At 43.4% G+C, this 26,391-nt stretch overlaps 1 protein-coding gene across 2 annotated transcripts; it reads right to left on the minus strand.

Moving 5' to 3' along the window:
• Nucleotides 1-8,416: 8,416 nt before the first annotated feature.
• On the minus strand, nt 8,417-25,570 carry adhfe1 (alcohol dehydrogenase iron containing 1). 2 transcript variants are annotated; one of them, XM_036518633.1, is made up of 14 exons: nt 25,498-25,570; nt 14,485-14,522; nt 14,233-14,279; nt 14,089-14,142; nt 13,592-13,746; nt 12,921-13,117; nt 12,397-12,474; nt 11,669-11,774; nt 11,012-11,164; nt 10,383-10,481; nt 10,202-10,280; nt 9,832-9,928; nt 9,416-9,573; nt 8,417-8,906 (listed from the first exon to the last, which is right to left on the minus strand). In XM_036518633.1, the coding sequence occupies exons 1-14, from the start codon at nt 25,509-25,511 to the stop codon at nt 8,823-8,825; spliced, it is 1,359 nt and encodes a 452-aa protein (XP_036374526.1). In that variant the 5' UTR covers nt 25,512-25,570; the 3' UTR covers nt 8,417-8,822. The 2 variants fall into 2 exon arrangements, with proteins under 2 accessions (XP_036374526.1, XP_036374525.1); XM_036518632.1 differs by lacking the exon at nt 25,498-25,570 and adding an exon at nt 14,793-14,845.
• Between the last annotated feature and the right edge of the window lie 821 nt (nt 25,571-26,391).

A 26,391-nucleotide genomic window follows, 5' to 3' on the forward strand; every position in this document is an offset into this window, starting at 1 on the left:
TAACAGCGGAACCCTGCGTTCACTCATATCACAGGGCCGAGGGGACATGAGACTGTGTGAGGTATATAAAAGTTGGAGACAAAGTAACACCATATTACTGATGAAAGCAGTGCGCTGAAACCTTTGCATTTTAGCCTCATCTTTATTAAAAAATGTCAAATGCACATCTTCTGTTTATGCTATTGCAATAATTGCAGTACAGGAATATCAGAAAATATATATATTACACTTCACAAGTTTTTCATGAAAAATTACATAATGTTATTTGCATACAGTATTATATACAGCGGTTCTAACCAATCAGAGTTCACTTGAGAGTCAGGAAGTCAGAGTCAGGAAAAAATCTTTTAGCTAGAGTTAACACATTAGAAATTATATGCCTGTTTTAAATTGAGCAGAAACAGAAATTAAATTGCGCAGAACAGTGCTGATGCTTCCAAAGCTATTTTTCTGCATAACCCAAAATCGATGGCTTAGTGTGTTATTGTTCACAGATGTTATTCACAGTTTGCTTTTGAACAATCTCAATTATTTCGTTATCAACAGACGGGGCTGCCAATTGACCACTCAGAAGGTTACATCAGAGGGTTACCTGGCAGCAAGTGAAATGAGCAGGTAAACCGTTGCTCAGAGTGAGGGCTGCGGAAGGCCCAGCCCTCGTCCCCGCCCTCGTCCCCGCCTCTGGCCAGGGCTCCTGGTCAGTCAGGTTCAAATGCCCCATTGATGGTCCCATTCAGGTCCCCCGGACCCTCGCTCCTCCTGCGGGACCGGGACAGGATTCGGTGCAGGAGGCTGGGGGAGCTTTGGGCGGAGCCATCACTGAAGTGGGCGGGGCCATCTGAGCCCAAGGTCCGAAAAATGCCTTCCTTGCTGATCCTGGGGGACCTCAGGCTGGAGCGGCGGCTATGGGGTTGGGGGGGGGGATTGGGGCGTGGGGGGCAGAAGAACACTGTTTACTCCCCTGCAGTTGACGTTCCCAATTTTGGCAACCAGTAAAATGACCTTGAAAATGACCAGAAATCCAGGGCTGTAGTGTGGCAGTGTGGCCAAGAGCAGGCCTCACAACCTCTTTCCCCCTTTACCCCTCCCTGCCGCACACGCTTGGCTTGGGTAAGGTACCTAACTGCAATCGACTGAGTAAATATCCAGCTAAATATGGAGAAAGTAGAAATTAGAGGCTAAGCTGGTCTGGCTCTGAAGACTGAATTCTCTACAAGCACTGCAAGCCAAGAGGTAAACTGTGACTGTGTACTCATTAAGACTGTACTAACCTTGCTACTCCAAAACACAGCTATTTTAAACATGCCTATGAATGGCCAGTGATAATGAATGTACAAATACTTCACAAACATCTACACAAAGGGAATCACTGAAGCAGTGGTAACAAATATACTAACACTGGCTCATTTTCAAATTTGCGATGATTCCTGATATTTCTACATGCCATGCAGAAACTGCTTTCTTCTTGCTGTGATTGCAGCAAAGCCGTAGAAGTAATCTTCATCTTTCACGTCTCAAGTGATAAAAACCTACATCTCATTTACCTGAACCCTGTAAACCATCACCTTCGTATTATTCAGGAACCATGTTGAAATGTGAGAAGCAGAACAACCATATTCTCAGGCAGGTACAGACAGAGTGTATTCTGGTGTGTACTCTCTGAGTAGTCTGTGCCTCAGCTGCAGTGTGATTATATAGCCGGTTGCAGGCTCACCCGGTACACCCTTCCAGGGCTTCAGCGGGCGTGTCCTGGGATGACCCCCTCTTTAATAAGCTTGGGCTGACCTTAGGAGGCTCGTCTTTCTGAAAGACACAAACAGGAGGCAGGGTTCAGGCTTCAGGCAGGCGGAATCCTCACATCTAAATCAGTCCTAATGACACAGTTTTACTCCTGAGATTACATCATCGGGGGCTGCCCAGGGACATGCACTAGAGAGAACCCTGCACCTTTCTCTGAAGGCTTATCCATGCTCCAGAGTACAGTTATTTAACACTTATTATGCGTTTATATTTAAATAAGAAAAGTAATCTTTTTTCCTGTTTTCCAAATGACGCACTCACTCTGCGTAAAAACACTGACCTGAACTATTTTGTTCACGTATGTTGCGGGGAAGTACCCTTCTTGCCCGTTCTGCCGGCGACCGAACCACCACGACTCATCGTCTTTGAACAGAACGTGGATGACGTCCCCTTGGCGGAGTTCCAGCTCATCCGGCCAGTGAGGCCTGTAGTTGACCGCTACCACCATCTAGAGGGAAAAATATAAATTGCAACTTTAACTGACCACCAGGAAAGTGAATATACACGTGATTAACAATTCATATTAAAGGCCTAAACCACTCAGTGTGACACATCTGCATAATGTAGAAGCTTACATTCAAACACTCTTCAACACAAAATTATAGAATATAACAATAATGTGTTAACTGGATGGTCTAATATTTTATCCATATATGCACTCTATTTTAATTGCAGTGGAAGACAACATGTGCTCACAGATGAAATCAAACTGAGGCTGAAATAAATTAATTTAAAAGTATCCCCGACTTCATTCATTGTTATCCTTAATGGAGCACGACCGGGATTAAGTGCTCAAATAAGCAGGGATTAACTGGCTCACGAGTACGAGGAAACAAAAATCTGTCGCTCACTCCCTTACCCTGTCCCTCTCATTTCCCCTCTCTCTCTGAGCTTTTCTCAAAATAATATGTTCATATGCACACATGTATCCATCCTTATCTTTTCTCCATTGGCTAAATATATTCATGTCATGTCATTTTCTGATATTTTCCTGCAAATGAATTTCAGGCGTATTTTTAATTTCTAATGAATTTCTGATGTTGCCTCTTGTGACGCATTGGATTAATTTTTACTGTGTTGAATAACAGTCATAATGGATTGACTCTAATATGATATGCTGTTGTCACTCAGGTTATGTCACCGTGGCGTATGTGGCTGAAGAGGCTTAGAGGCCTACATTTGGAGCATCGTCCCGGTGGCTAAAAAAGGCTGAGAGAGACTCGCGGTACATGACTGAGTGAACGTAGCCGACCAGGAGGACAATCCACAGAGAGGCACGTCGGCCAACTGGCATGGGCTTTCAGGAGTTCATCCTCCACAAATACCCTACGCAGAACAGGCGTGTGTCTCTGGGTCTCCGTGCAGACGTGGAAATAGAGAGCTGGGTCAGGGCCAGCGTGCAGTAGGCCTCAGCTGCAGCAGGGGGCTCGCCTGTGTCACTGTCCCCCAAACCAGCTGTGTGTCACTGGGTCGGCACTCTACTCCTGTCAGCCTCCTCTTCAGACCAAAGCTCCCTGCTGTTAAAACTCTCCTTCCTACACAGCCTCTATTCAGCTTACATCTGGCTTGCTGTTGTCCCGGCCTTTACTGGCCCTTGTCCCTCTCTCTGTCTCTGAACCTGCCCCAGAGCTGTAACCCTCTCACCTGCCTCTAGGCGACTATTTCCCCACTCCTTCACTCCTGTCCTGTCAGCCACCCTCTCCCTTTAACCTTCTGCTGAAACACCGGCCTCGGCTGAGTCCTGCCTTTCTCTCATCGCGTGTCCTTTCCCCGACTCTGCGGCCTGCTCTTGTAAATTAACTGCGTGTGATATCAGCAGATCTTCCCATCTTCTAACAGATTCTGCATCCATGCCAGAGTTCTCATGCGTCTCCCTACCGCCAGCCTCAGCCTCAGATTCACTGCACAGCATTGGGTTCCTCTGTTTCCAAATCTCAGCCTGTCTCATGTCTGACACCCCATGGGGAATTGAAACAGAGCAAAGCAACAGAGCAGTGTGGTGTATTATTATGTATTATAATAATAATAATAATAATAACGTAATTTTTGTATTATGGAATGATGAGCTCAGTACATCATTATTTTCCGTCATATGCTTTTGTCTCTAATATTTATGCATAATCAGATCCTTCAGTTTCCTCAGCGGCTGCATCTTGTTAAGAACTCATACGATCATTCCCCCATTAATGCACTCCTTTTTGCCAATGGTAACAGTATTGTTATTGTTAGTAGCTGTTAGGATTGTTTTCTTGTTAGAGTGGCTGTTTATTTTAATTACAATTCTATCTACCTATGATTAAAATGATGATTCAGTCTACATTTAATTTGCTATTTTATTTATTGCAGTATCTGCCTCCTCACCTTGGAAAAAGACGCCTGCTAAATAAGTCAGCACTGATTACCTTTCATATTTGTGATATCCACTACTGACCACCTTATGTGTAAATGCTATTACAAAAATGCAAAATACCATATCCAACACCGCAGTGTCATTGGACTCACAGTAAACACCTTGCACCAACACCAATACAATCTGATGCAAAAAAAGACATTCAAGATGAACTCGGAGATATAACTGTAATGTTTAACTTGTTAATGAAGAAGAGATGGTCAAACCACAACATTCTTAATGCTCATTTTCTCCAACATGAACCTTGCTAAAAATAAAACAGGACTTCCATTTGTATTGAACAGATGGCTAAAACTTCATTCATAAATCTGCCCATGAAGCACTTTTTTATTTCTTTATCTTTGAAAAATCAAAGTCATGACCCACCTTCTCTGCTTCTCTGTGTCTGTATCGGGTTCTTGCTCTGCACACTGTGGAAAGGAAAGGACATCAAACAGAAGCCACCCATGCAAATAATCCAGTCACCTTATCAATGTCTATCAATGACGAGGGGATAAATTTGAGCAAAATTGAGCAAAAAAACAGCACATTCTCTGTACATCTGAATGGGATATTAACGCTCATTTAGCATATGTTCAAATTATTTTAATCAATTTGATTACAAGTAGACACCCTGTCCATGATTTTGTCCTTGGAACAGACAATATGCAAAATGACCAAATAAGATGAAAAACGACGGCGTTAAAAATAATCTCAAAAACCCTTGCCTGTCACCTTGCATATCAATAGGCATCGTTCAAAAAACAAATGCCTGTTGGCAGATGCACTTCAGTAACCTCAGAAACCTTCTCTCTCGGTGTCCTCTGAGGTGAAAACTCAAAATGTGTAGACCAAAAAGAAAAATTATTATAAACATGTGCAGCGTGAAATGGGCTTGCCGTTTCGGCCAGGCACCACCCTGTTGCAAACGACCTTGCCTCTCTGCTGTTCTGCTGGTGCATCTGTCAATAAATCGTTGTGTTTGTATGAAATGGTGCTTTTTGGGTGTGATCCCCCCCCCCCCGCAGTGTGGCCCTGTGGGCTGTACTCACCCTGTGGGGAGAAGACGGTGGTGAAGACCTCGAAGTGCTCATTGCTCTGCATGTATATCTGCTGCATCCTGTCCCCCTGTCTGCTGTCCCACAGACACTGGCGGCCCACACGCTCCCTCCGCACACTTTAAATAAGCTGTGTCACTAATCCTCTGCAGGACCCGCACGCACGCGCGCACACACACACATACACACACTCACACACACAGTTTCTCTCTCTCTCTCTCTCTCACTCACACACACACACACACACACACACGCACACACACTCACAGAGTTTCTCTCTCTCTCACACACACAGTCTCTCTCTCACACTCACACACACCCACACACACAATCTCTCTCTCTCTCACACACACACTCCCTCTCTCTCACACACAGCCACACACACACATACACACACTCCCTCTCACACACATACATTCTCACACAATATCTCTCTGTTACGCATACAATCTCTATATAGCATATTGCTCTTTCTCACACACACACACAAACTTCCCTCTCATATGAAGGTTAATCATATTTCTTCCTCAAACCGGTCAGCATTTTCCAAACTTTTTCAAGCCTCCCTCTGTGTCAAACGTCACGCTGTTATATATAAACCTGTGATGTCTAAACGACCCCCAGTGGCCGATAATCAGCCAGAGATATAACTGTGTGAGTCACGCATCATCAATAAACGCTGACACCACCACGTCCGTGAACACCACGGTGACCCTCTGATAGCATGCAAATGTTGAACGGTTCTGATTTAATCACAGAAAGAAAAAAAAATCAATAGTTGATAAAAAAATAAAAATAAAGAGCGTTCACGTCAACTGAGTGACCTGGTTACATCATGTTTGCCCGGGACTGCACAAACCACCGTGTAGGGAATACTGAAGGTCAGTTATGTACAGCATATCCCATTGATCTGGGACTGACGGAGTTCTGTTTGGCGCTGACGTCATAATGGCGTGGAACAGGGATGTCCGGAGTGGTACCGGCAAACAGCTGGGGAAAGGCTAAGGGCTAACTTAGGGCTGCATTTAGCTCTCAATGGCTGTCATTGTCTTATCATGACCGTTTTGCACCAAGCCACATTCTCCACTACACTCCACTCCTCTGTCATACGGTGTTGGATTTTGCCTTGCTGTATTACTGTAATCTGCAGGGGACTGGCTGAGTATTAGCAGTTGGCTTGACCTGGGGCAATATTCACATCCCATTTTGCCAGCTATGATAAATATTGCACTTTGTCCACATGCACGCTACTCTTTACATAATGTATTCTGTACAGCCACAGAAAAAAGGAAAATAATTTACACTGCCCATCTTTCTCACCACCTTCTTTGAAAACAATTTACATAACCATCCCACCCCCACTATCCTCAAACCCCCCATGGTAAACTACACCATATAAACCGTTTATTTTTTTGACCACTAAAATGACAGGCAATATGAAATGAGGAGTTTAAAAGACTTGCTGTATGAAAATTCTTCACATTTACAGGGGCAAATATAAAAATCCTTCACCCTTTTCTTATTCTGCTAAGAGCTTTTCAGTTTCAGATTTACCATAACGGCATCAGGTTCTTCAGATACATCATAATGGCATTCTGTTCACAGCACCAGGAATAGTTTTATCTCAAAAATGTTCTGTATAATGGAGGCCGTGGAGACACGCCACCCCTTCTCTGTTCTCGATTTCTAAGAGGGTGGCGGGCAGTGGAGTGGTCAGCACTCAGGAAACCACGCCCGATTCCTCTGGAAGGGCTCACTGCTGTTCCCCTCTAAATCTGTTCTGGGTTACAGGGATGCCAGTATGCCTGACATGCAATGGCCTTGCTATGGAAATGTCGGATGGGAGATTATCACAGGGCTGAGGCCTGATCGTAACAAAGAAAGCGTCTGACAGACTATTTATACAGGTCCAGCATGCCACCTGCTTCAGGGAGACCTGAGCGCGCGGGGTTAAGATGGCCAGGGGGACGGAGCTCAGGACATTAGGGTCCAGGAGGGTGGATATAAACCACTGGCCCTTTTTCTGGCACTTCGATTTACAGAAAATAACCAGCCAGAGGAGACCACAAAGGTCACCACAATGTGCACACACCCATACACACACACACACACACACACACAAACACACAAACACACATACACTCACACACGCATACATTCACACACATGAACTCACACTTACCCACATACACACACATTCATGCACACACACACACACACACACACACACAAGCACACATGCTAAAACATGCATAATTTTCACTTTCAAACTCAGTGGTCAGAAATTTTCAAGATGCACTGAGGCCAACATAATTTTCACAGCAAAACCCGTGCTCTCTCTGAACCTGTGTCTTACTCTCTCTAAACCTCAATCTCTTCATTTATCTTGGCTGTACCAACAACACAGCATGTTGTTCTCAGTTAAACCACTTAAAAGCAGTCAGGTACCTTCAGACATTCTTAGCCCTAAATCCCACTTTACATAACAGGTATCACCCATAATCTGCAAACCAGATTAAAGAATCAAAACTTCTCCGAAAGTCAGCACTGTACTTACAGCTCGGACTATTCTTACTCAGCGAAAAAGTGGAACAACTAGAGAGAAGACCGTTTTACAGGACAACTGCATAATGCAAGCTGTCCAACGTTTAAGAGCAGAAATGCTTTCATTAAACCAATGAAATTATCCGCCAGTTGTCAATAGCAAAACGCTGCCTACATGCATCATGTAATCACCAATGCATAAGTATGTATCTGTGTGTATGCAAAATGCAATGCAAACACTACATGATACATATGCAAGAATATATGCGTCTGTGTATGTGTGTACATTCGTATAAGCTTGTGTGTGGCTGTTGTGCGTCTATGTTACAACCCAGTACGTCAGCTTCAGTATTTATTTATTTAGCAGATGTTCAATACACACAGCTTACATTACCGATGATTTTACATGATATCCATTTATACACCAGAATATTTACCGCAGTTATTCAAGACAACCACCTTCAAGAGTATAACAGTAGCATCCCACATAAGAACTAAGTCTGCAGACTTTCGATTATTAGTCCAGGGCCTTCAGTTCTAGACCATCAGGATACAGATCAATTAAAGTAAGTGTTAAATTTAAAACTCAGTCTCACACATATCATTTAATAGAGCACCTCCGGGCAGTGCCTCTGAAAGGAAGATGATCCATCAAAGTTCATTGGATAAAGAACAAAAAAGAAAAATATTACTTCATTATTTCCCCAGGGAAGATAATAGTTAAAACCGGTAAAACTCTGGTAAACTAACAGTTTTAAATTGTACTATTGATAAAAAGGACAAGTGCGATTGTGTGTGAGGAGAGCTTAAATGGAGCATTCTGGGTGGAGCCTAACCACAAGCCCCTCCCACACAGCCATGACAATCATACCTGACCTCTGACCTCACCCCCCCCGACACCACAATTAAAAAAAGAGAAAAAATTAGAGATGGCTCTCTGTGTCATGATGCCTTGCGAGTGACTGCTGATTGGTGACTGGGGTCATGAGCAGAGAGCCAATCACAGCGCAGCATCCGGGCCTACGATTGTCTCAGTATATCTTCAGAGACGCCTCAAACAGGTCGGCCAGGTCCTCTTCCGTGTGCGATCGCGGGGACAGTTTGGTCACCCTCTCCTGCAGACCGAGCCAAGAATGACCGAGAAAATCAATCACAAAGACCCATCGCTACAAAACAACAGCTTTGTGTTCTTTAAATTTAAAACAGGTTAAATTAACCTTTTCACACATCTTGGTCCTCACTACACCTATGAGGTGTGAACCCTGGGGGAAGTTAGTGTTGCTCACAGCAAGCATCAAACACTGTTGTTAGTATGGCTTTCCTTTTTTAACCTGTTTTAACTGTAAGTGTGTACAGTTCAGTATAACTAGCCTTAATCAGGTCACCCACTCAAGTGGAACCAGAGAATATAAGCCATTTTCTTCTGATTACAGTGAGAGAAATGCATTACAATGCAATTCCTATCACTGCCATGATACACATTATTCAACAGGCTGTGCTGTTGGTATTGTGAGCACATGTCTACATGTAGTGACACAAGGCTGTGGCGAGTTCGGTCAGTTATTCGGTATTTGTGGGAGTCTGTTAGGCCTAAATCCCTTGTAAAAGGCCAGGAGTCCCTTGCCTGAGGTATAGTTCCCTGCACCAGTGCAGGTATGTCCTCTTTCGTGTAGCCGATTGCTCCCAGGCCATCTTCCACTTCCAGGTCGTACAGGAACTGGCGCAGGGCGTCTGACAGCACCCGTCCCGCGTCCTCTCTCTTAGCGTTGCTCACATCTGCCCCTGAGGACAGGCAGAGGGGTAGAGGTCAGAGGTTGTGGGTCAGACCCTGGAGAGGTCACACACCATCAGAGCATTGCCACTAGGGGGCGCACACACAAGCACAAAAATAAAAAGAAAAGTGTACAGAGCTGGTCCCAACAAGGGCAGAAACATGGATACATCTGACATAACTTATATATCCTCATAAAAATGCATTTACCATTTCTCGAAAACAAATCTGGGTATGTGTAGCTGTATTGTATGTGGCATAATCCATACCCAGTATCTGCGCCGCCTCTAGGTGGCGCTCTGGACACATGGAGGCAGTGAAGGTGAAGACCGCAGGGGAGGTCAGCACCACCGACAGGCCGTGAGGCTGAGGGAAGGATGCACAAAACACGGCGTTCACACACACACACACACACACACACAGCTGAGCTGTTCTCTTTAACAACACCAGTAAAAATAACCACAATGCACCAGCCATCAACAACACACAGCCAAGCTGTTCTCTTTAAATGAACAATAGTAATGTATGATTCACCGGATTTTAAAGTTGCTCCTGAGAGCACTACGAGTTATGGGGGAATAGGTGTCACTCTGTGTTGGATATGTGATGGATGAACAGGAAGGTAAATCAAAGCCACACCACTATGGGGTGCTCCACGTTATAGTCCTTGGCTGTGAAGGTCTTCACATTTCCTGCAATGGGGTAGGACATCCCATGGCTGGAAAACAACACAGAGTCAGACTCCATGTTACTTATCTTAAACCTTTCGGGAGACACATATTAGTACAGGAATGCTTCTTTTTTCCTCTTGTGAGATTACCATAGGTGGACGCCAGCGTTCCCGAATCCGATCCCTGCAAAGACACTGGCCAGGTGCATGTTGGACCGGGCCTCCAAATCGTCAGGGTCTCTCACCGCCCTAAGGGGAGGGGAAATGACATCAATGAAGTGTAAAGGGTGGGGGGGTGGGGGTGGGGGGGGCATGCATGAACTCAAACTACAATAGTGCCTTCAAAATTGCACCCTAAAAGTACATGGGCAACAATGTGCGATAGGTAGCAGAATTCACTCCGCTAAGAAACACGAGCTGTCATGGATTCAAATCATTTAAACTGTGCCTGTGTGTGTGTGTGTGTGTGTGTGAGAGAGAGAAAGAGAGATAGGGAGAGAGAGAGAGAGAGAGAGAGAGAAAGAGAAATGGGGATAGAGAGAGGCACTAAAAGACAGAGAGAGAGCTCACATTTAGTTTCCTTGTAATCGTGAGCCTGTTAATCCGCGTTTATTTAAACACTTAATCCCAGCCGTGTTCCATTAAGGAATGAGAGAATGAATGAACAGCAGGGAAGGGAGGGGTTTTTTTTTTTTTAGAATGAACTAATTCATCCATCTATCTGCAGACCCTAGAGCACCTTCAGGCCACGAGCAGGAACACAGGCAAAAGAAGCCGACCGTTTCATGAACTTGGCCACGACGTGCAGGGCGTGACGGGACCAGACGTCGCTGACCGGGTTGCTGCCCTGGTAGGCGGGACGGCTGATGGGGTTGGGGGGGCAGGGGCTGCGCAGGTTGTAGGGCAGAGCCGTGTACGACTCCAGGGCGTGGCTGTGTGGGAACAGAACACAAAGACAGGGCAGCAGTGTAGCATAGCAGTAAGGAGCAGGACTTGTAACCGACAGGTTGCTGGATCAATTCCCTGCTGAGGCACTGCTGCTGTACGCTTGAGCAAGGTACTTAACCCACATTTACCTCAGTAAATATCCAGCTGTATAAATGGATAATACTGTAAAAACCTCTAATAGATGTAAATCGTTCTGAGTGTCTGCTAAATGCCAATAATGTAATAATAGTAACAGTGAGAACAAAACAGGCGGTCCTGCCCACATGGTCCTGCCCCCCTCTCTCAACCAATGGGCTTCTCCCGTTAGGCTCTAGCCTTCCTCAGAGCAAATTGGCAGTTTTAACAACGAATGAGTCACGATAATTAGGATGAGGCTGAGATGGTTCAATTAAGACGGCCAGGGGAATCAAGTGGCTGAGCGCCTGGCCTGAACAACAGAACTACAGATACTGCGGACTCCAGGACCAGGGCCGGAACGCGGGCCTTACCACAGGACGTCGAAGCCGCTGTTGGCCGCCACCCTCTGGGGCATGTGCAGAGTGTGCAGCGGATCCACCATCCCGAGCGTGGGCTTGATGGCCCTGCTGGCGATGCCTGCACGTCCCACAGCAGAGAAACACACATTACAGCTGCAGCATTCGGACCCCTCATCTGGAAAACTAACCACTTTAAAATACGAGGGTAAGCACATCTGTAATACATATGCACTTTCATAAAAATACACATGTGCTACAGATGTGCAGCTGCTGGAGAAATCTTTACCAAAACCTTCTAATTCATGAAGAAGCATAAACGTTATTCCCTGACTATACAATTACACAGCTGGGAGAGCAAACACGGAAGTTGCAATACTGAAAAATCAAGCCAGGTTTCTGAACGCTGACCTGAGTGAAAATGGGCTAAACTCAAAAACAAAAGTGCCTTAGGAAGGTTTACTGATCTCGTATAGATTTACAGGTGTCAGATGTAGTTTACTGCAAAGGAATATAGGCTTTCAGGTGCAAAATACAGAATAATAAAACTGCATGCAGCTGCAGGGGTTTTTTACACAACGGAATGGGAATATGCACTAACAGCAAAAAGATTACTGGTGTAGCCTGCAGAGTACTAGAGGGCAGCTTTACAGGTTTATGGGTTTAGATTACTGGTTATCGCAGGAGGATCACACAGGTTTACAGGTTCAGCCTGCAGGTGATTGCAGGTGGATTTTACACACCGGTTTTTGCCTTCAGAGCTTCAAAGTCAAAAATGGCCACACCAGTTGTTTCACTTCCTGTGCCAGCTGTCGTAGGCACTGCAGATAAGACAACAAAGGCTTTTTATCAGTCATTAACTCTACATAAGACTGCAGAAACACTCCATGAACTTCATTTTTAACCCAAACTATTTAGCAGAGTACAAAGTATATGTTTATTTAACTATAGCTTGAAATAAAAAGGACTTACAAAAACCTACCTAACCTAGAAAAAATGACTTCATATAATTGCACGGTCAAACTAAATTGATCTAAATGTCAGCATCGGAATATAAAAAGCCTATCACCTTTTTAGCTGCATTTCCTTGAATTTTGCATTTGTACCTCTGTTACAGTTGGCACTGGTATTTATAGCTATCCTAATCCAAGACAAGTAAAATTAGAAGCCAGTTTAGCTGGGCCACTTGATAAACTAATTAAAGGACACACTTGAATCACAGGTCCTGGCAGGTCCATAAGCAGGAGGAATATCTCCCTAAAGATACCTGCGATCAATGGCTTCAGCGGCTGGGTGATTGGCTTTCCCCGTCCAATGGGAGCATTCACAAAGTCCAGGAAGTCTGCTTCCGGGTGGCAGGCATAGAGATTGGCTGCTTTGCAGGTGTCAATCACTGAGCCCCCGCCCACGGCAACATACACATCAAAAGATCCTTTCTTTGCAAAATCTATGGCTTCCTTAAAACTGGAAAAACAAGGCAAGAAAGGAAGGCCAAAACAATCTCAGATCAAAACCTTTTCATCACGCAGTTTCATCTTTACTGTTTTCTATTTCATTACAGATTGGTAAAGAAGATCAAGATGAGACAAATTGCACTGAGATCTCAATACAAAAGCAAGCTAACTTTTCCCTTTATCTCAAGTTGAAACCTGCTAAACGTGACATGTTCACTCACCCTCTTCTATTATAAACATAAATCTTAACAAAAACAAATAATGCAGAAGTATTATTAAAAAGTAGTGGTATATGATTCACTGTTTACTCAGCACACCCCAATGCAATGTACAAAGCATAAACTTGACAAATCCATCCACACAGACGACATTCAACCAAGCCATTCGGGTCGTTCTAGGGTACAGCCAAACCCTTCAGTTTGAATCCAGCTCCTTGACCATGACCACGCCACACTACCACCTGGAAATGGAAGAGGCCGCTGACCTGGTGTCCGTGGGCTCCACGCGCACCTTGTCGTAACACTTGTAGGCGACACCATGCTTGGCCAGGGAGTCCAGAACAGCCGTCACGGGAGGGAGGCGGGACAGGTTCCTGTCCGTCATCAGGCAGACATTCCGGGCCCCAAGATTCTGGAGGTCCTGCGCGCAAAACACGGTTGCCACGGTAACGGAGCTGTGACTGACGTCGGGAAGGGCACAGATGTGCATCATTTAAAGGGAGCTATAAACGTATGGGCCATCGGACTATTTATATCACAAGCTCGGCGCTTGCGTTTCCGCACCCACTGGAACAGTGACGGAACAGGGGAGAAGTGATGTCCGTGCTGGCTGCAAATGCATTTCAATTAAACCGATTTTGCGTCTGCCAATCGTTTTGGCAGAAAAAGGATGTTTAATTGCAACAGACTGATTTAGTGGTTGTGGTGCAATTATTGGCTCCATTGCTTAAAGTGATGCAGACAACAATTAAAAAAGGTTTACCATGCCAATTTCTCTGGTAACGCCTTCTCCATATCTAATGTTTGAGCAGGCCATCTGAAACACAGGAAAGAGGCAATTCATTAGCCAATGCACATATTAATAATACTCAAAATTCATGCATTAATGTCAATTTCATTCGCATACCTCAAAGGCATAGTCTGTTGTTCTTCCACAAGAAGCATGTCCTGAACCTACAAAACAGGTTATAATAATAGCAATAACAATAATAATAATCATAATCATAATAATAATAAGAAGAAGAAAAAGAAGAAGTTTCACATTACAAAAAAAGTCATTCTTGTTTTCTTAAGCCATGGCCCTCTCACTAAATCGTTGAATGAGCTGCTGTGTAACATGTCGTGTGGACGTGTGACATAACGTCCACGGGAAGCCTACCTTGATGATAGGTTTGAGAATGAGCAGGACACCTACACCTGAAATCACAAAATACATGTTCCGTTTTCACTTGGACATCAACATTGAAAGAAATCGGTCAAAGACAAAGTACGCCTTGGCACCGTTCGATGCAGTGCACAAGCAGCTAGCCGGCTTTCTCTGACGCTATACCGATTGCTCTTGCAGTCGCAGTAAACACGTCCACCCAAAAGCATTCTCTATAGAGCGTAGCTACTACGTAATAATGAAACCCCTTTAAAAACCCACAAGAAGTACCATTACAACGACGTAATTCCTAACCGACTTACGCAGCTTTTTCAAGTTGCCTAAGTAAATGTACTATTCTGTCGCGTCCAGCCATTGCTTGAACTTTTGAAACGAGGCCAGCGGTGCTGTGCCGTCTGACCGCAAGACGACTTAACCAGGGTAACTGAGCTCCAATCGAAAAGCACAAACCCTGACCACAGCTGCAACACCCCTTTCATCGTGCGGTCCTGAGGTCCGATTTCAAAGTTTTGAAAGCATTGTGGGAAATTGAGTTCCAGTAAAGAAAGGGGTGGGTTGTGAATGACGGTGGGGGAGAGGTAGAGCAAATGATATAATCGCTATTGCGCCTTGCGTTTACATTTAAGTGACAAATCTGATTCACCCATAAAGTAATCATGGGTACTCTGTTGCTGTGTTAACTTGCATGAATACATACCTGCGCTATGACAGTATGGCGCTTCAGATTATGTTGCGACTAGGCCTACCAGTACTTCTTTGAGCAGAACAATCATGTTGAATAATGTTCTGACCCGGTGTCAAGGACAGTGCTCTGTATGACAAAGCAGTTGACTTCTTGGGTCATTTTCGATCAGCTGTTTCTAACCGCAGTGACATCGGGCCACTGAAAAAATCGTACACCGTTCCTCTATTGGCCGAGGATTCAGTTATTTTATGCACTCTTCCTACGCCTCCATCCAGAGCAAGCCACGTGGGTTACAGTAAACACACGATCCACGTTACAGCTGGATTCTTCCTGCGGTAGTTCTTCCTGTAGCAGTTCAGATGAAGCAAACGCTTTGCCAAAGGCTCTGTCAGCAGTCCCCCTCTTGGGAAGCTAAACTGCAATATCATAACAACGGGCCCAGCTCCACACCGTGCTTAGAAGATTTTCCTGACCACATAATAAGTGTTCTTTTATTGTGTCATCATATGTGATTATATATAGTCTGCAAAACAGCATGCATACTCTTTCCTACATGAAATCTTAAATGGGTGCTCCATGTGCGCCACCTAGCAGGGTCAAGTGTGGCATGAGCGGCGCGGCGACATTTTAGCAGTTCTATGCTCATCCTTCTTTATCCCCCCCTTATCCTAAATTATCCTTCTAGACATTTTAAAAGTTGACATTGTGGGAAAAAAAATCCGCTGTTTACACAAAACTGAGCATTAGTTTTGTTTATATAAAGAGAACAAGAAATCAATGCGGCGCATCTTGTAGGTCTCCGCTTTAAACCCTATATTTTTCTTCAATTCCAGTTCTCTCCACTGGAGGGAACTCTTGAACTAGTATTCTCTCATCGCCTTTAGCAAAACAGAATACAGTTCGGTAACTTGTTAAATCATAGTGGTACCTGTTGTAGCACACAGTGTCTATGCTCATTGGGCAAATCTAGCCAGTCAATACAACAAACGAACGCTCTAACTGGTAGTGTTCATTTGCACATACTAGGATTGCACAGGCTGAACCAAACCGCAATGCCCTATGTCTTTAAGAACTACAAATAAAAGAAAAAGAAAAAAACTCTTAACATCAAAGTAGTAAGTTCAGCTGGAAAAAAAAGAAAGAAAAAACTCAAGTTTCGTGAGAACAGTTTTCTTCATTGTGATTTACTCATTCAAGCTATGAAAATGCCACAAGCACTGACATTATTTCAAGCTAAGAAGAAAGCCATCAATAATCATAACTCTATCTGTCAGTCTCAGAGGGCGACTGTCAAACGCGCCACTGCGGGCGCAGAGTGACGGGAGAAATACTAGGGTGGACAGTTGGCTGGTGGAGACGCGACGCGCTGCCTCTGTAGCGCCAACCCCTAAATTATGTGTCTGACCGGGTTCATTATGACGTTCACTCGAGTAGTTCGAAGTTGTTCTGGAAAATGTGTAGGTGCTACGTATACATTATACAGCTGCAATACCACACGACTCGCATCCTCTCTCTTCCTTGGCTTGATCCTGCAATTAATCAGTGCCGTCAACGGAAGTCTTTATTTACATTTAAGCATTTGATGGACGCTCTTATCCAGAGCGACTCACAAAAGTGCATGCAACAAGGTTCGACAATTAGCTGTACAGATACTAAAACATTAGTGCCATTTTTGGAAAGTGGCAACTTTGTGGGAAACATTGCGCGTTGGGATTAAGCGCCGTTAAGGAACGTAAAATCTTCAATCATTGCCATACAATGTTAAATTTAAACTGTGCAACCTTAAACACCGAAAACCTGTTTAGTCGCAACACGTTTACAACTGTGCTAACGCTGCTGCAAAAGTCTTAAGTGTTACCAGACTTCTTCCACACTGGTTTAAATCTCAGTTTTACAGTTAGTCGGTTTGCTTTTGCCGGTGAATCGTTTGTCCCAATGGAAATGTTTTAACGTTATTATTATTTTCTGTTTTATTTCTTCTATTCTATATTTGTGCTTTGGTAAATAGGAGACAGACATCTGAGAAAAAAATGCAACAAACAACCAAAAATGCATACTCATGGTGAAAAGACTTCTCAAGACCTCACAGACGGTGAAATAAAAGCATCAGTCCTCCACCTGAGGGGAGGTGCTTTCATTTTTGGCAGTAGCAGACTGAGAAGAAAGAGATGGGAACTCTCTACAGACACTTCCATTGTTAGATCAATGAGATGTAAGAGCTGTTATCTTCCGATGTGCATTAAATAATTTTCCTCACTGAACACCAATGAAAAGATAAAATACAGTAATTATGTTGCTCGGGGGACCTCTACAAAGGGGAGACTGTGGTGGAAAAAAAAAAAACTCACTGACATACTTACTTGGTTCTTTGTCAAAAAAAAATGGATTTGAGGAAGTCAACAGACCTCATTAGAGGGCTACTCTCTCAGTTCATACTGAAAAATAATATGAATGGATTTCCTTTTTTGAAGAGGACCTGCCTTCGCAAACTGCTTCCTTGTGCCTTTTGGTGACTCAGAAAGCCTCTTTTTTTCATATCTCATTAAGCCCACAGTTAACAGAGGACGTGATTAGCTACTCCCATCACTCAGAGCTTCGAAGAATCGCCCCGTCCTGCAGGAAGCGGACCCAGCGCAAACGCTGTGTGGATCGTGAGAGACAGAGGCAGGATATTGTTGTAGTCCAATCCTACTCATTGGTCAACCTCATGGCCAAACGTGAGGGATGAGAATGGAGTGATGAACCTCTTTTTCCTTGCCTAAGCTTTATGAGACGCTTGTGGCTGTTGTTCTGGTTCATGGTTTGGGGGAGACTGGAACAGAAGGAGAAGAGTGGAGCTGGATTTCAGTCTAGCCCACAGAGCAATTTCCTTTTTTTCCCCTTTTTTCATTGCAACCTTGCTATTAAAAACCATGCCAAAATCAATTAAACATTAATTGTAAGTCTAAATAAGTCTATGGACTTGCAACTTGAAGGTTGCAGGCTTCATTCATTCGTTTCATTATTGTCATTTAGCAGACGCTCTTATCCAGAGCAACTTACATACAGCGGGTTACAATCTAATCCATTTATACAGCTGGATATTTACGTGTGTTGAGAAAACACGTATGTTATCATATTACAGATTAATACAGAGATACACTTCAGTTTTCACATGCTTTGTGGTGGCACGTAAATAAAGAAGAGGACATGTTTGAGTTTGGACCCTTGCACTAGGAATAGGCCTATGTCAGCCCTACCGCTCTCTATTTGCGGAAAAACCTTGAATGTTGTGCTGTTTTCAGGAGCGCGTCCCTGTTCTGTCTGTTCTGCCAGGGTGGAGACGGGGCGATGCCCTGCTCCACGAGGGCTGCGGTCCTGGAGGTTCCTTTCATCCTGAGCATCGCATGCGCTCCATTGAATAAATTCCCTTCCCAATACAACTTTTCCCCCGGGGTTCCGAGTGTTTAATCATCTGAAAGGGGCTGGGAAGCCTCCTGGACAGGCTACCCCGTCTTTAGACCTGATACAAGGTGACTAGAGACGCTGCACCTGTAGCGTGTGCACTGACTCCATCGGCATCACCTCGCTGGTGCGAGATGAATCTCTTGAGTCGCCGGCGAGGGACAGTGCGGCGGAATGACGAGTATCTGTGAGGACAGACCGCTGAAGCAACGAGAGAAACATCACACCGTTCGCCAGCTTTAGAAAGAGCAATTGCTGCGATGCCCTTTTGGTGACAGCATGGGGCAGCCAGCTTAAATTCCGACTCCCTGACTCCCTGCGCAGTCGACATTCACGATGTGCGTCAGGACAGCTCACTCGCAAAGAGCTGGGAGTTCAGCGGTAACACTCATTACTAGACCTGGCATAAAGCCGAGATAAAGCCATTGTCACTGCTTAAAATATCGAAAAATTCTTAAATATGTGGTTTTTCCAGTCGAATAACGAATTTAATTTTAAAACAGCTTTACTGTTATTTAGATTACTTCAAGCAATTTAACGACTTTGGCTCCTCTTGGAAAACGTTGTGTAGTCTAACCAAAAAAAAAAAAAAAAAATCTGAAATTGGTTAGACTTGTAAACCAAAGTGTGGAAAAACATTTCGCCTTTCCTGTCTTTCCTAACTCTGTCAAGATGCAGGAAATGAAGTCTTCACATCAGGAAGACTCGCTCTGTGAATTAGCGCTTGTAATTAAGCAGAATAATCACTTATTAACCAGCAAGCAATTAACGATAGACTTGCCCCTGTCACCTCAGTCCAAATATGAAACACTGCTGACATTTCAGCGTTTCACCCCTTTAGCGATTTCATTTAATTACACCTCAGCGCTCGAATACTCCATTTCGTTGCATGAAAACACACACCATGAACATGGACCGCAAAAAAAAAAAAAATATATATATATTCGCGAGGGATTTTTTGTACACCACTGAGCAGCACGAGATGCACAGGAATAGACACAGCGCGCGCTAAGAATGAACAAATCTGTGAAACGTGTGATGCATTCGAGAGATGACCATCTCATGCTTATCCCCCGTGAAAAGAAAGACTCGCCTTGAGACTGAAACGGATGTTGGTATTGTTGGTTGGACTCTTTTCTTTACTGAAATATGACTACAATAGTTTTTACACTTTTTTATCTCCTGCATAATCCCACTCACTTTGAGAAAGACAAGCAGTGCTGCTTGTTATATTCTTTTAAATCCTTGGAATACGATTATGAATGGATAGTCCAGATCTAACAGAGGGTTATTGCACAAAGATCATAAGATGTTTTTTTCATTTCTGAGGCACGCTTACTGTATGCAAATCACATCACAAACGGCATGCATATCTACCTCTGCAGGTGGAATGGTGGTATCGTAATGAATAGCGAAGTTATATATAAACATGATGTGAGTATAAATGCACAAACATTGGTGTATCAGCTCCTACACTGGCACGGGTTTAAGCACTGGCTGGGTCAGCAGAGGCTTTTTTCCCCCCACTGATCACAGGCTTATAAACACAAGGCTTTCAGTTAGTTGGTCAAAATGAGACAATGCAAAGGGATTTAATTAGACATACTCAGTGAAAATAAACACCAGGAACAGCGCTGGGACATTTGCCATGTATTTATATTCAGTGAGACGAATTATATTTTTGTTCTCAGCAGGGGTGTAACTAAAGACAGAATTTGAGTCCTTTGTCAGAGACATGAGGGTGGTGGTGGTGGGGGGGGGGGTGTTTAATCTAACCACAATGTGCTCTTGTCTTGAACACTGAGTTTATAGTCTATGAAAATGTTACATTCTTACGCATCGTTGCAATTTTGGTGTGTTGGAGGTTGGTGAAATCCTTCTTTGGTTGCCATTTGTAACGTCAGCACTGGTCTTTTGCTTGTCGAGGTAATGGGGGAGGGGGGGGGTCACTTTACATGCGAGGTCTTAGTGTGACATCATACCAAATCATACCTCATTATGTACAGTGACATTGCTTGGGTGTTGTGTTATGACACTGTAAGGATGCAATTCTGACTTGGTGTTGGTGTAACTCCAAGACATTGTGTATGTGTAATGGTATGACATTGTGCGAATGTAATGTTATGACATTGTGTTGGTGTAACACTGTAACATTTTGTGTGTGTGTAATGCAATAACATTGTGGCGGTGTAAAGCTGTGACACTGTGTGGGTGCAATGCTGTAACATTGTGTGATGTTTAAATGCCCAATGAATCACCTGTGTAAGGAAACTGAATTTAAACAATTAAGCATCTTCTCATGGCAAGACTAAAATGAGAAGCATATGCTCTGCTAAGGTTAGTGACAGAGACCATTATTTGTTCACTCATATAAACATGTATTGTGCTACTTTAATGTATTAGTCTAATGTATTTGTGGGAATACTGATATGAAGCCCTTTAATTCACTGGTAAGACAGGAGCAATATTAAGATGTTAAGACACATCTGCGAGAAATCTGTATGGGGTGCAGGATTTACTTTTTTTCCATTACATTATTGGCATTTAGCAGACGCTCTTATCCAGAGTGACTTACATCAATTACAGGTTTTTACAATGTTATCCATTCACACAGCTTGATATTTACTGAAGGAATTTTGGGTTAAGTACCTTGCCCAAGCGTACAGCAGCAGTGCCCCACCGGGGAATTGAACCAGCAACCTTTTGGTTTACGAGTCCTGCTCCCGAACCACTATGCTACGCTGCCGCCCACAAAACTTGACCTAAGGATAACAGATAGTGCTCTACAGTCCTCCGCTCTACCAACTGAGCTATCAAGCGAGAACCCTAAAAAGGCAGCAAGCCAAAGCATGTGGAGGCAAAAAGATTGCACAAATGAAGACATTCTGTAACTCACAGTCGCAGACGGCCACTCCCCTCCAAGCAATCTTCAAAGTGACTTTCCTTTCTGGAAATTTCCAGTTTTCATTGGTGGTAGATAGAACATTCTATTACTTTTACTGGTGCTTACAGGGTGTGTGACAGAGTGCTGCCACTACAGCTGAGTATGCGCTCTGACTGCCATACCAACGAGCCTGGCTCTTTGGCATTGCGGTCAAGCTGCAGGTTAGATACCCCGTAGGGCCGGGTGGTGTGACTGCTCTCGCCCTTCGCTACAGGGTGAACATGTCTGGGACTCCTGTAACAGGCACATGTTGAACTTTTGGCTGTGCGTTTAAGTAGACTAGAACTTGGCAAATGTTCTCTGGTACAAACTCTGTTCAATCACTGATATAGACTCCCTAGTTGTAGCTGTAAAGGTATATAATGGAGAATCTGCTTTTTGACTAATACTAATACTAATGTGTCGTAGTGACTATAACGCAAATAAATAACCATCTGTATAATATTATCAGCCTTGCATCCATAATTATCAGGCCAGTGCCCAGTGCAGCATGCCTTACAAACAGAACGTCATGTTGATTGATATGTAGAGATTGATGGTTTGTTACATTGATATTAAAGGCACACTCATCACATTGGTGGGTGGGAGCAACACACAACCCCAATAAATTACAGGTTAGAAAATATAAGTGTGTAACTGATTTCTCTGTTTTAAGTCCACTTAATTGTTCTTGCTGTCTGTACACAGTGGAGTTTTTTCAGGTTCCTTTCTTTTTTGATTGACATATTTCAGCTGACATTTTCGACATATGCCAAGTCGCAATACATTGCAAACTGTTTGGGGCTGATTGGAGTTCCAGCTCTCTGTTCCGGTCCAGCTCTCTGTGAGGTAATATGTATTTTTACACGAGACACAGAGAGTGACAGGATGTGTTCGCGGTTATGAATGAAGGGCAGAGAGGGTAGTGGCGCCTCATTGAAGGTCAAACTGTCACACATGGCTCGTGGGAAAAGATGTCCCTTCCATGCAGCTCTCTTTCTCTTTCTCTCTCTCTCACTCTCTCTCTCTCTCTCTCTTGCTCTCTCTATAACTCTCTTACTCTCTCCTTCTTTCTCTCCCTCTCTGCCTCTCTCTCTCTCTCTCTCTCTCTTTCTCTCTCTCTCTCTCTCGCTCTCCCTATAACTCTCTTACTCTCTCCTTCTTTCTCTCCCTCTCTCTCCCTCTCTCTCTCTCACTCTCTTTCTCTCTCTCTCTCTCTCGCTCTCCCTATAACTCTCTTACTCTCTCCTTCTTTCTCTCCCTCTCTCTCCCTCTCTCTCTCTCCGTCTCTCTCCTTCGCTGTAACACCCCATGACTGGTGGCAGCTCGGATGAGCACCCAGGCTATTGTGATGTCACATGAGCGGAACCCGAGTACTCTAAAGTTGGCTGTCAGCTTTGTGAACATCTCGGTGATATGCTGTTGGCCTTCTTTGACACCCTCAGCGACCCCCCCCCCCCCCCACCACCCCACCTCCCCCCACCCCCAAGCCCCTCAAGGATGAAAGAGGATGAAGAGGAACAAGGGTGGGAGAAGGCCTTCCATCATGCTGGATACAATGAAATCAAAGTGACTTTGTGTGTGGTAACAGCCCAGTTGGCCTGGATGATATAAAGGAAGTGCTTATGAAAACAGTCACGTTGCCGACCTACTTCACTGGCCAACCCTCATCATTTACTTTTGACAAAGCTTCATGCGCAATACAGCCTTCAAAGAGAATTACAGCTCCATCTTCTTGTTCTTCTTTAAAACTGTGAGAATACACACACACACACACACACACACACACTGATTACTCTTTTTAGCTTTCCATCCAAAACAGCTGAATCCTCTTTCTCAAAAAATTATACGTGAAAATACAAAACGACAGGAACAACAGAAAATAAAATAGAAAAATTTCAATTTTGAAATGTCATTCATTATTTTAAGTGGATGCCAATTGTGATTTTATGTGAGTACATTGTGTAAGGCGATTACTGTACTATCGGACTGCTCCACACGAGAACACTATGATGTGTTAATCATACCTGAGGTGAACACATACAACACCAGGCTTACAGGGCCTGACCACACCAGACACACTTGTTCAGGCCCAGAATATATTGGAAATATAATTCAAATATATTTATACATAGAAATTCTGCAATATATTAGAAATATACTGCAACAAACCAAAACAATAGCAGTAGCAATAATTTACCTATTTTAGAAATATTTATTGAGCTAAAAAAATATATATTCAATATGTAATTTTTTGTATGGGTTACTACGATGGAGGCACCACACACTGTTGCATTGCTGTGTTCATAACAGTGTCCGTCAGCTTAATGCTTGTCTACAGGGCTACCGGATTTTCTGTCCCTGTTCATGTTCCATGCCTTTAATATGCGTTTTCCCTTCCAACATGCGTCTTTCTGTGATGACCTCACCAGTTGCGCTCTGCCAAAATGAACAAATGAAGGAGGAAGCAGAGAAATAAATAAATAAATAAGATGATTGGCTGACAGTCAATGTTGACTGCACTCACCGCAAACATGAATAATTGCTATTGTCGTTAGAAGCTGAGTGTGAATTGCGACGAAGTTTGAAGAGCTGCACCGTGACTGCAGGCATTTCCTTCACTGTCACAACCCATTGGAATTGTGTGCGTTTATTGTGCATGTGACAATTGTAATTATCCATTAAATGAAGTAAAATAATTTAACCAATGAGCTCTAATTACTTGTGAAAAACAATGTTGTTTTTTTTTTTTTTTAAAAATCTTCAGTTCAATTCCTGTTCAACAGCAAGACAAAAAAGGGAGAAAAAGGTCCTGGGTTTATGAGGTAAAATAAAGAGCTTAAAGAACTGAAAGGAAATCTCATTCAAGCCCAATTTGGCCTTCAGCAGTCTGTTCGGAAGATGTCAAAGGAAGTACCGTTGCCTGTCAGTGTAACAGAAATATATTTCCAATTTAGTCATCAAAAGGCTACACAATTAACATCACTCAGCAGCTGTTAAGTGTTAAAGACAATCTTTTTTTCGAAGCGTTAGAAATGAAGTGAAAAATGATTCTTCAGGGGAGACAGACAGAGAACCGGTAAGAAATTGCATAACACAGAAAATACAGTTGAAATATGTCATTCTCCAATGGTAGAACGGAGTCTAGCTTTGCTCAAGTAAGCAGATGAATGGTAATCCATCTTGGATATTTTGTAACAATCGCCTTCCTGCCTCTTCCTACAAGTTTTCATCTTCATTCAGTTATGAATATTGCTTATGATATTCCCAGTACATTTCCCCCATGGTCCTTTATTAGTTCTGTTTGATCATCCAGAACGTGATGGCTGAGATCCAAATTATTGAATCAACAGTTAGCTTGATGGCAGTCAACTTAGAAATCACATTCAATTCACAGCTGCACATGACCACTTGCAGTTCATGCTGCAAATGGAAAAAAATACCATTCTGTCATGTTTACTTTAAAACTGACTCAAGATGTGATTCTGGAACCAGTTTGCCCTGAAGTATCAGTCATGTCAGTTCTACACATATGTCATTACTCTCTGTATATCTTTGTCTGGACAGACCGGAGGAGGACCTGGCTGTGTTAGATAACGTGTTGTACTTGTGTAGATAAGCATTTATACTCATTTGCCAGAACGTTCCATTTTTGACAACCAACATACTGTGCTTGTGTGTAAGAGTGACTTCAGTTATATCATGGCCAATTGCATGTCAGACTCCAAAAACTGTATTGAGCGTAATATCAGTTCCTGACATAACTGCAGCTAAAACAAACCAGTCTGAAGGCTTAACAAAGCACCTTCTGATTCAAATAACATGACACAAAACAGCCAGCACAAAACCTTTTAAGCATTTTCACATAAAAATAATAATAAAGGACAAATAAAAACTATGATCCCTGAGTTACACGAGTAACAGCCAGTGAAATCACATCCACTATGGCACTGACCTCTCAGATGGCATGGGACTTGCTGTGCAATCATTCGGCTATCTCTGCTTCCATTGGCTACACCCAGGCTTACTCTGAGACCTTGAAAACGCTTTATCAACAGACGATACAGTCACAATCACAAATTAAACATTTTTGCACGGTATTTAAAGGCTACACTGGCCTTGGATTGACACAGGACAACCCTTATGTACAAAGGACAGAACAGGAATTGCACAAGTCTTTGAGCGCTGGCCGCTGTTTAGTAATGAACCTTGATAGGCAGAAGGCCGCTAAATGGAGGACCTTGTTTCTGCCTCAGCAAAGGTCTCTGGCTAGATTAGGCCTCTTCCTATTACGTGATGCCAATGATATAATCTGCATTCAAGATGGATATTTTGACGGAGCACGATACAAGACGATAAATATAGCTCCATAGTTGGTTTTCCTATTTTTGCCTTTAGTGGCACCCACCTCATCCTGTTCAAACGTCTGGCATACCTACTGACTCTACAGGGTATGAACGCACAGGAACAGAACAGTCATGGCATTATGTTTCGTTCACGATTCAAGATTCGGTTCCATTCTTGAATCGTGAGACATGATTAAATGACTCTCCGTCATATCGGACGTGACACTACAGGAAGTGACCAAACATTAAGAATGCGATTTAATTCTGGATAGAATTATCCTGAATGCACAATGATTCCATCAACCGAAATGACAGTGGCCACGAAGGCTATTGATTGTTTCTTTTATGATGTTAACGGGCTGTGAAGCTTGAGGTATTACACATAACATTACATAATATTAATCTAATAACTCTGATTGTTTCTTTTAAGATGTTCACAGGCTGTGAAGCTTGAGATGTTACACATAATATTACATAATATTAATATAATAACTTTCCGGGCT

This window comes from Megalops cyprinoides, chromosome 24 (assembly GCF_013368585.1).
Source record: "Megalops cyprinoides isolate fMegCyp1 chromosome 24, fMegCyp1.pri, whole genome shotgun sequence".
NCBI lineage: Eukaryota > Metazoa > Chordata > Actinopteri > Elopiformes > Megalopidae > Megalops > Megalops cyprinoides.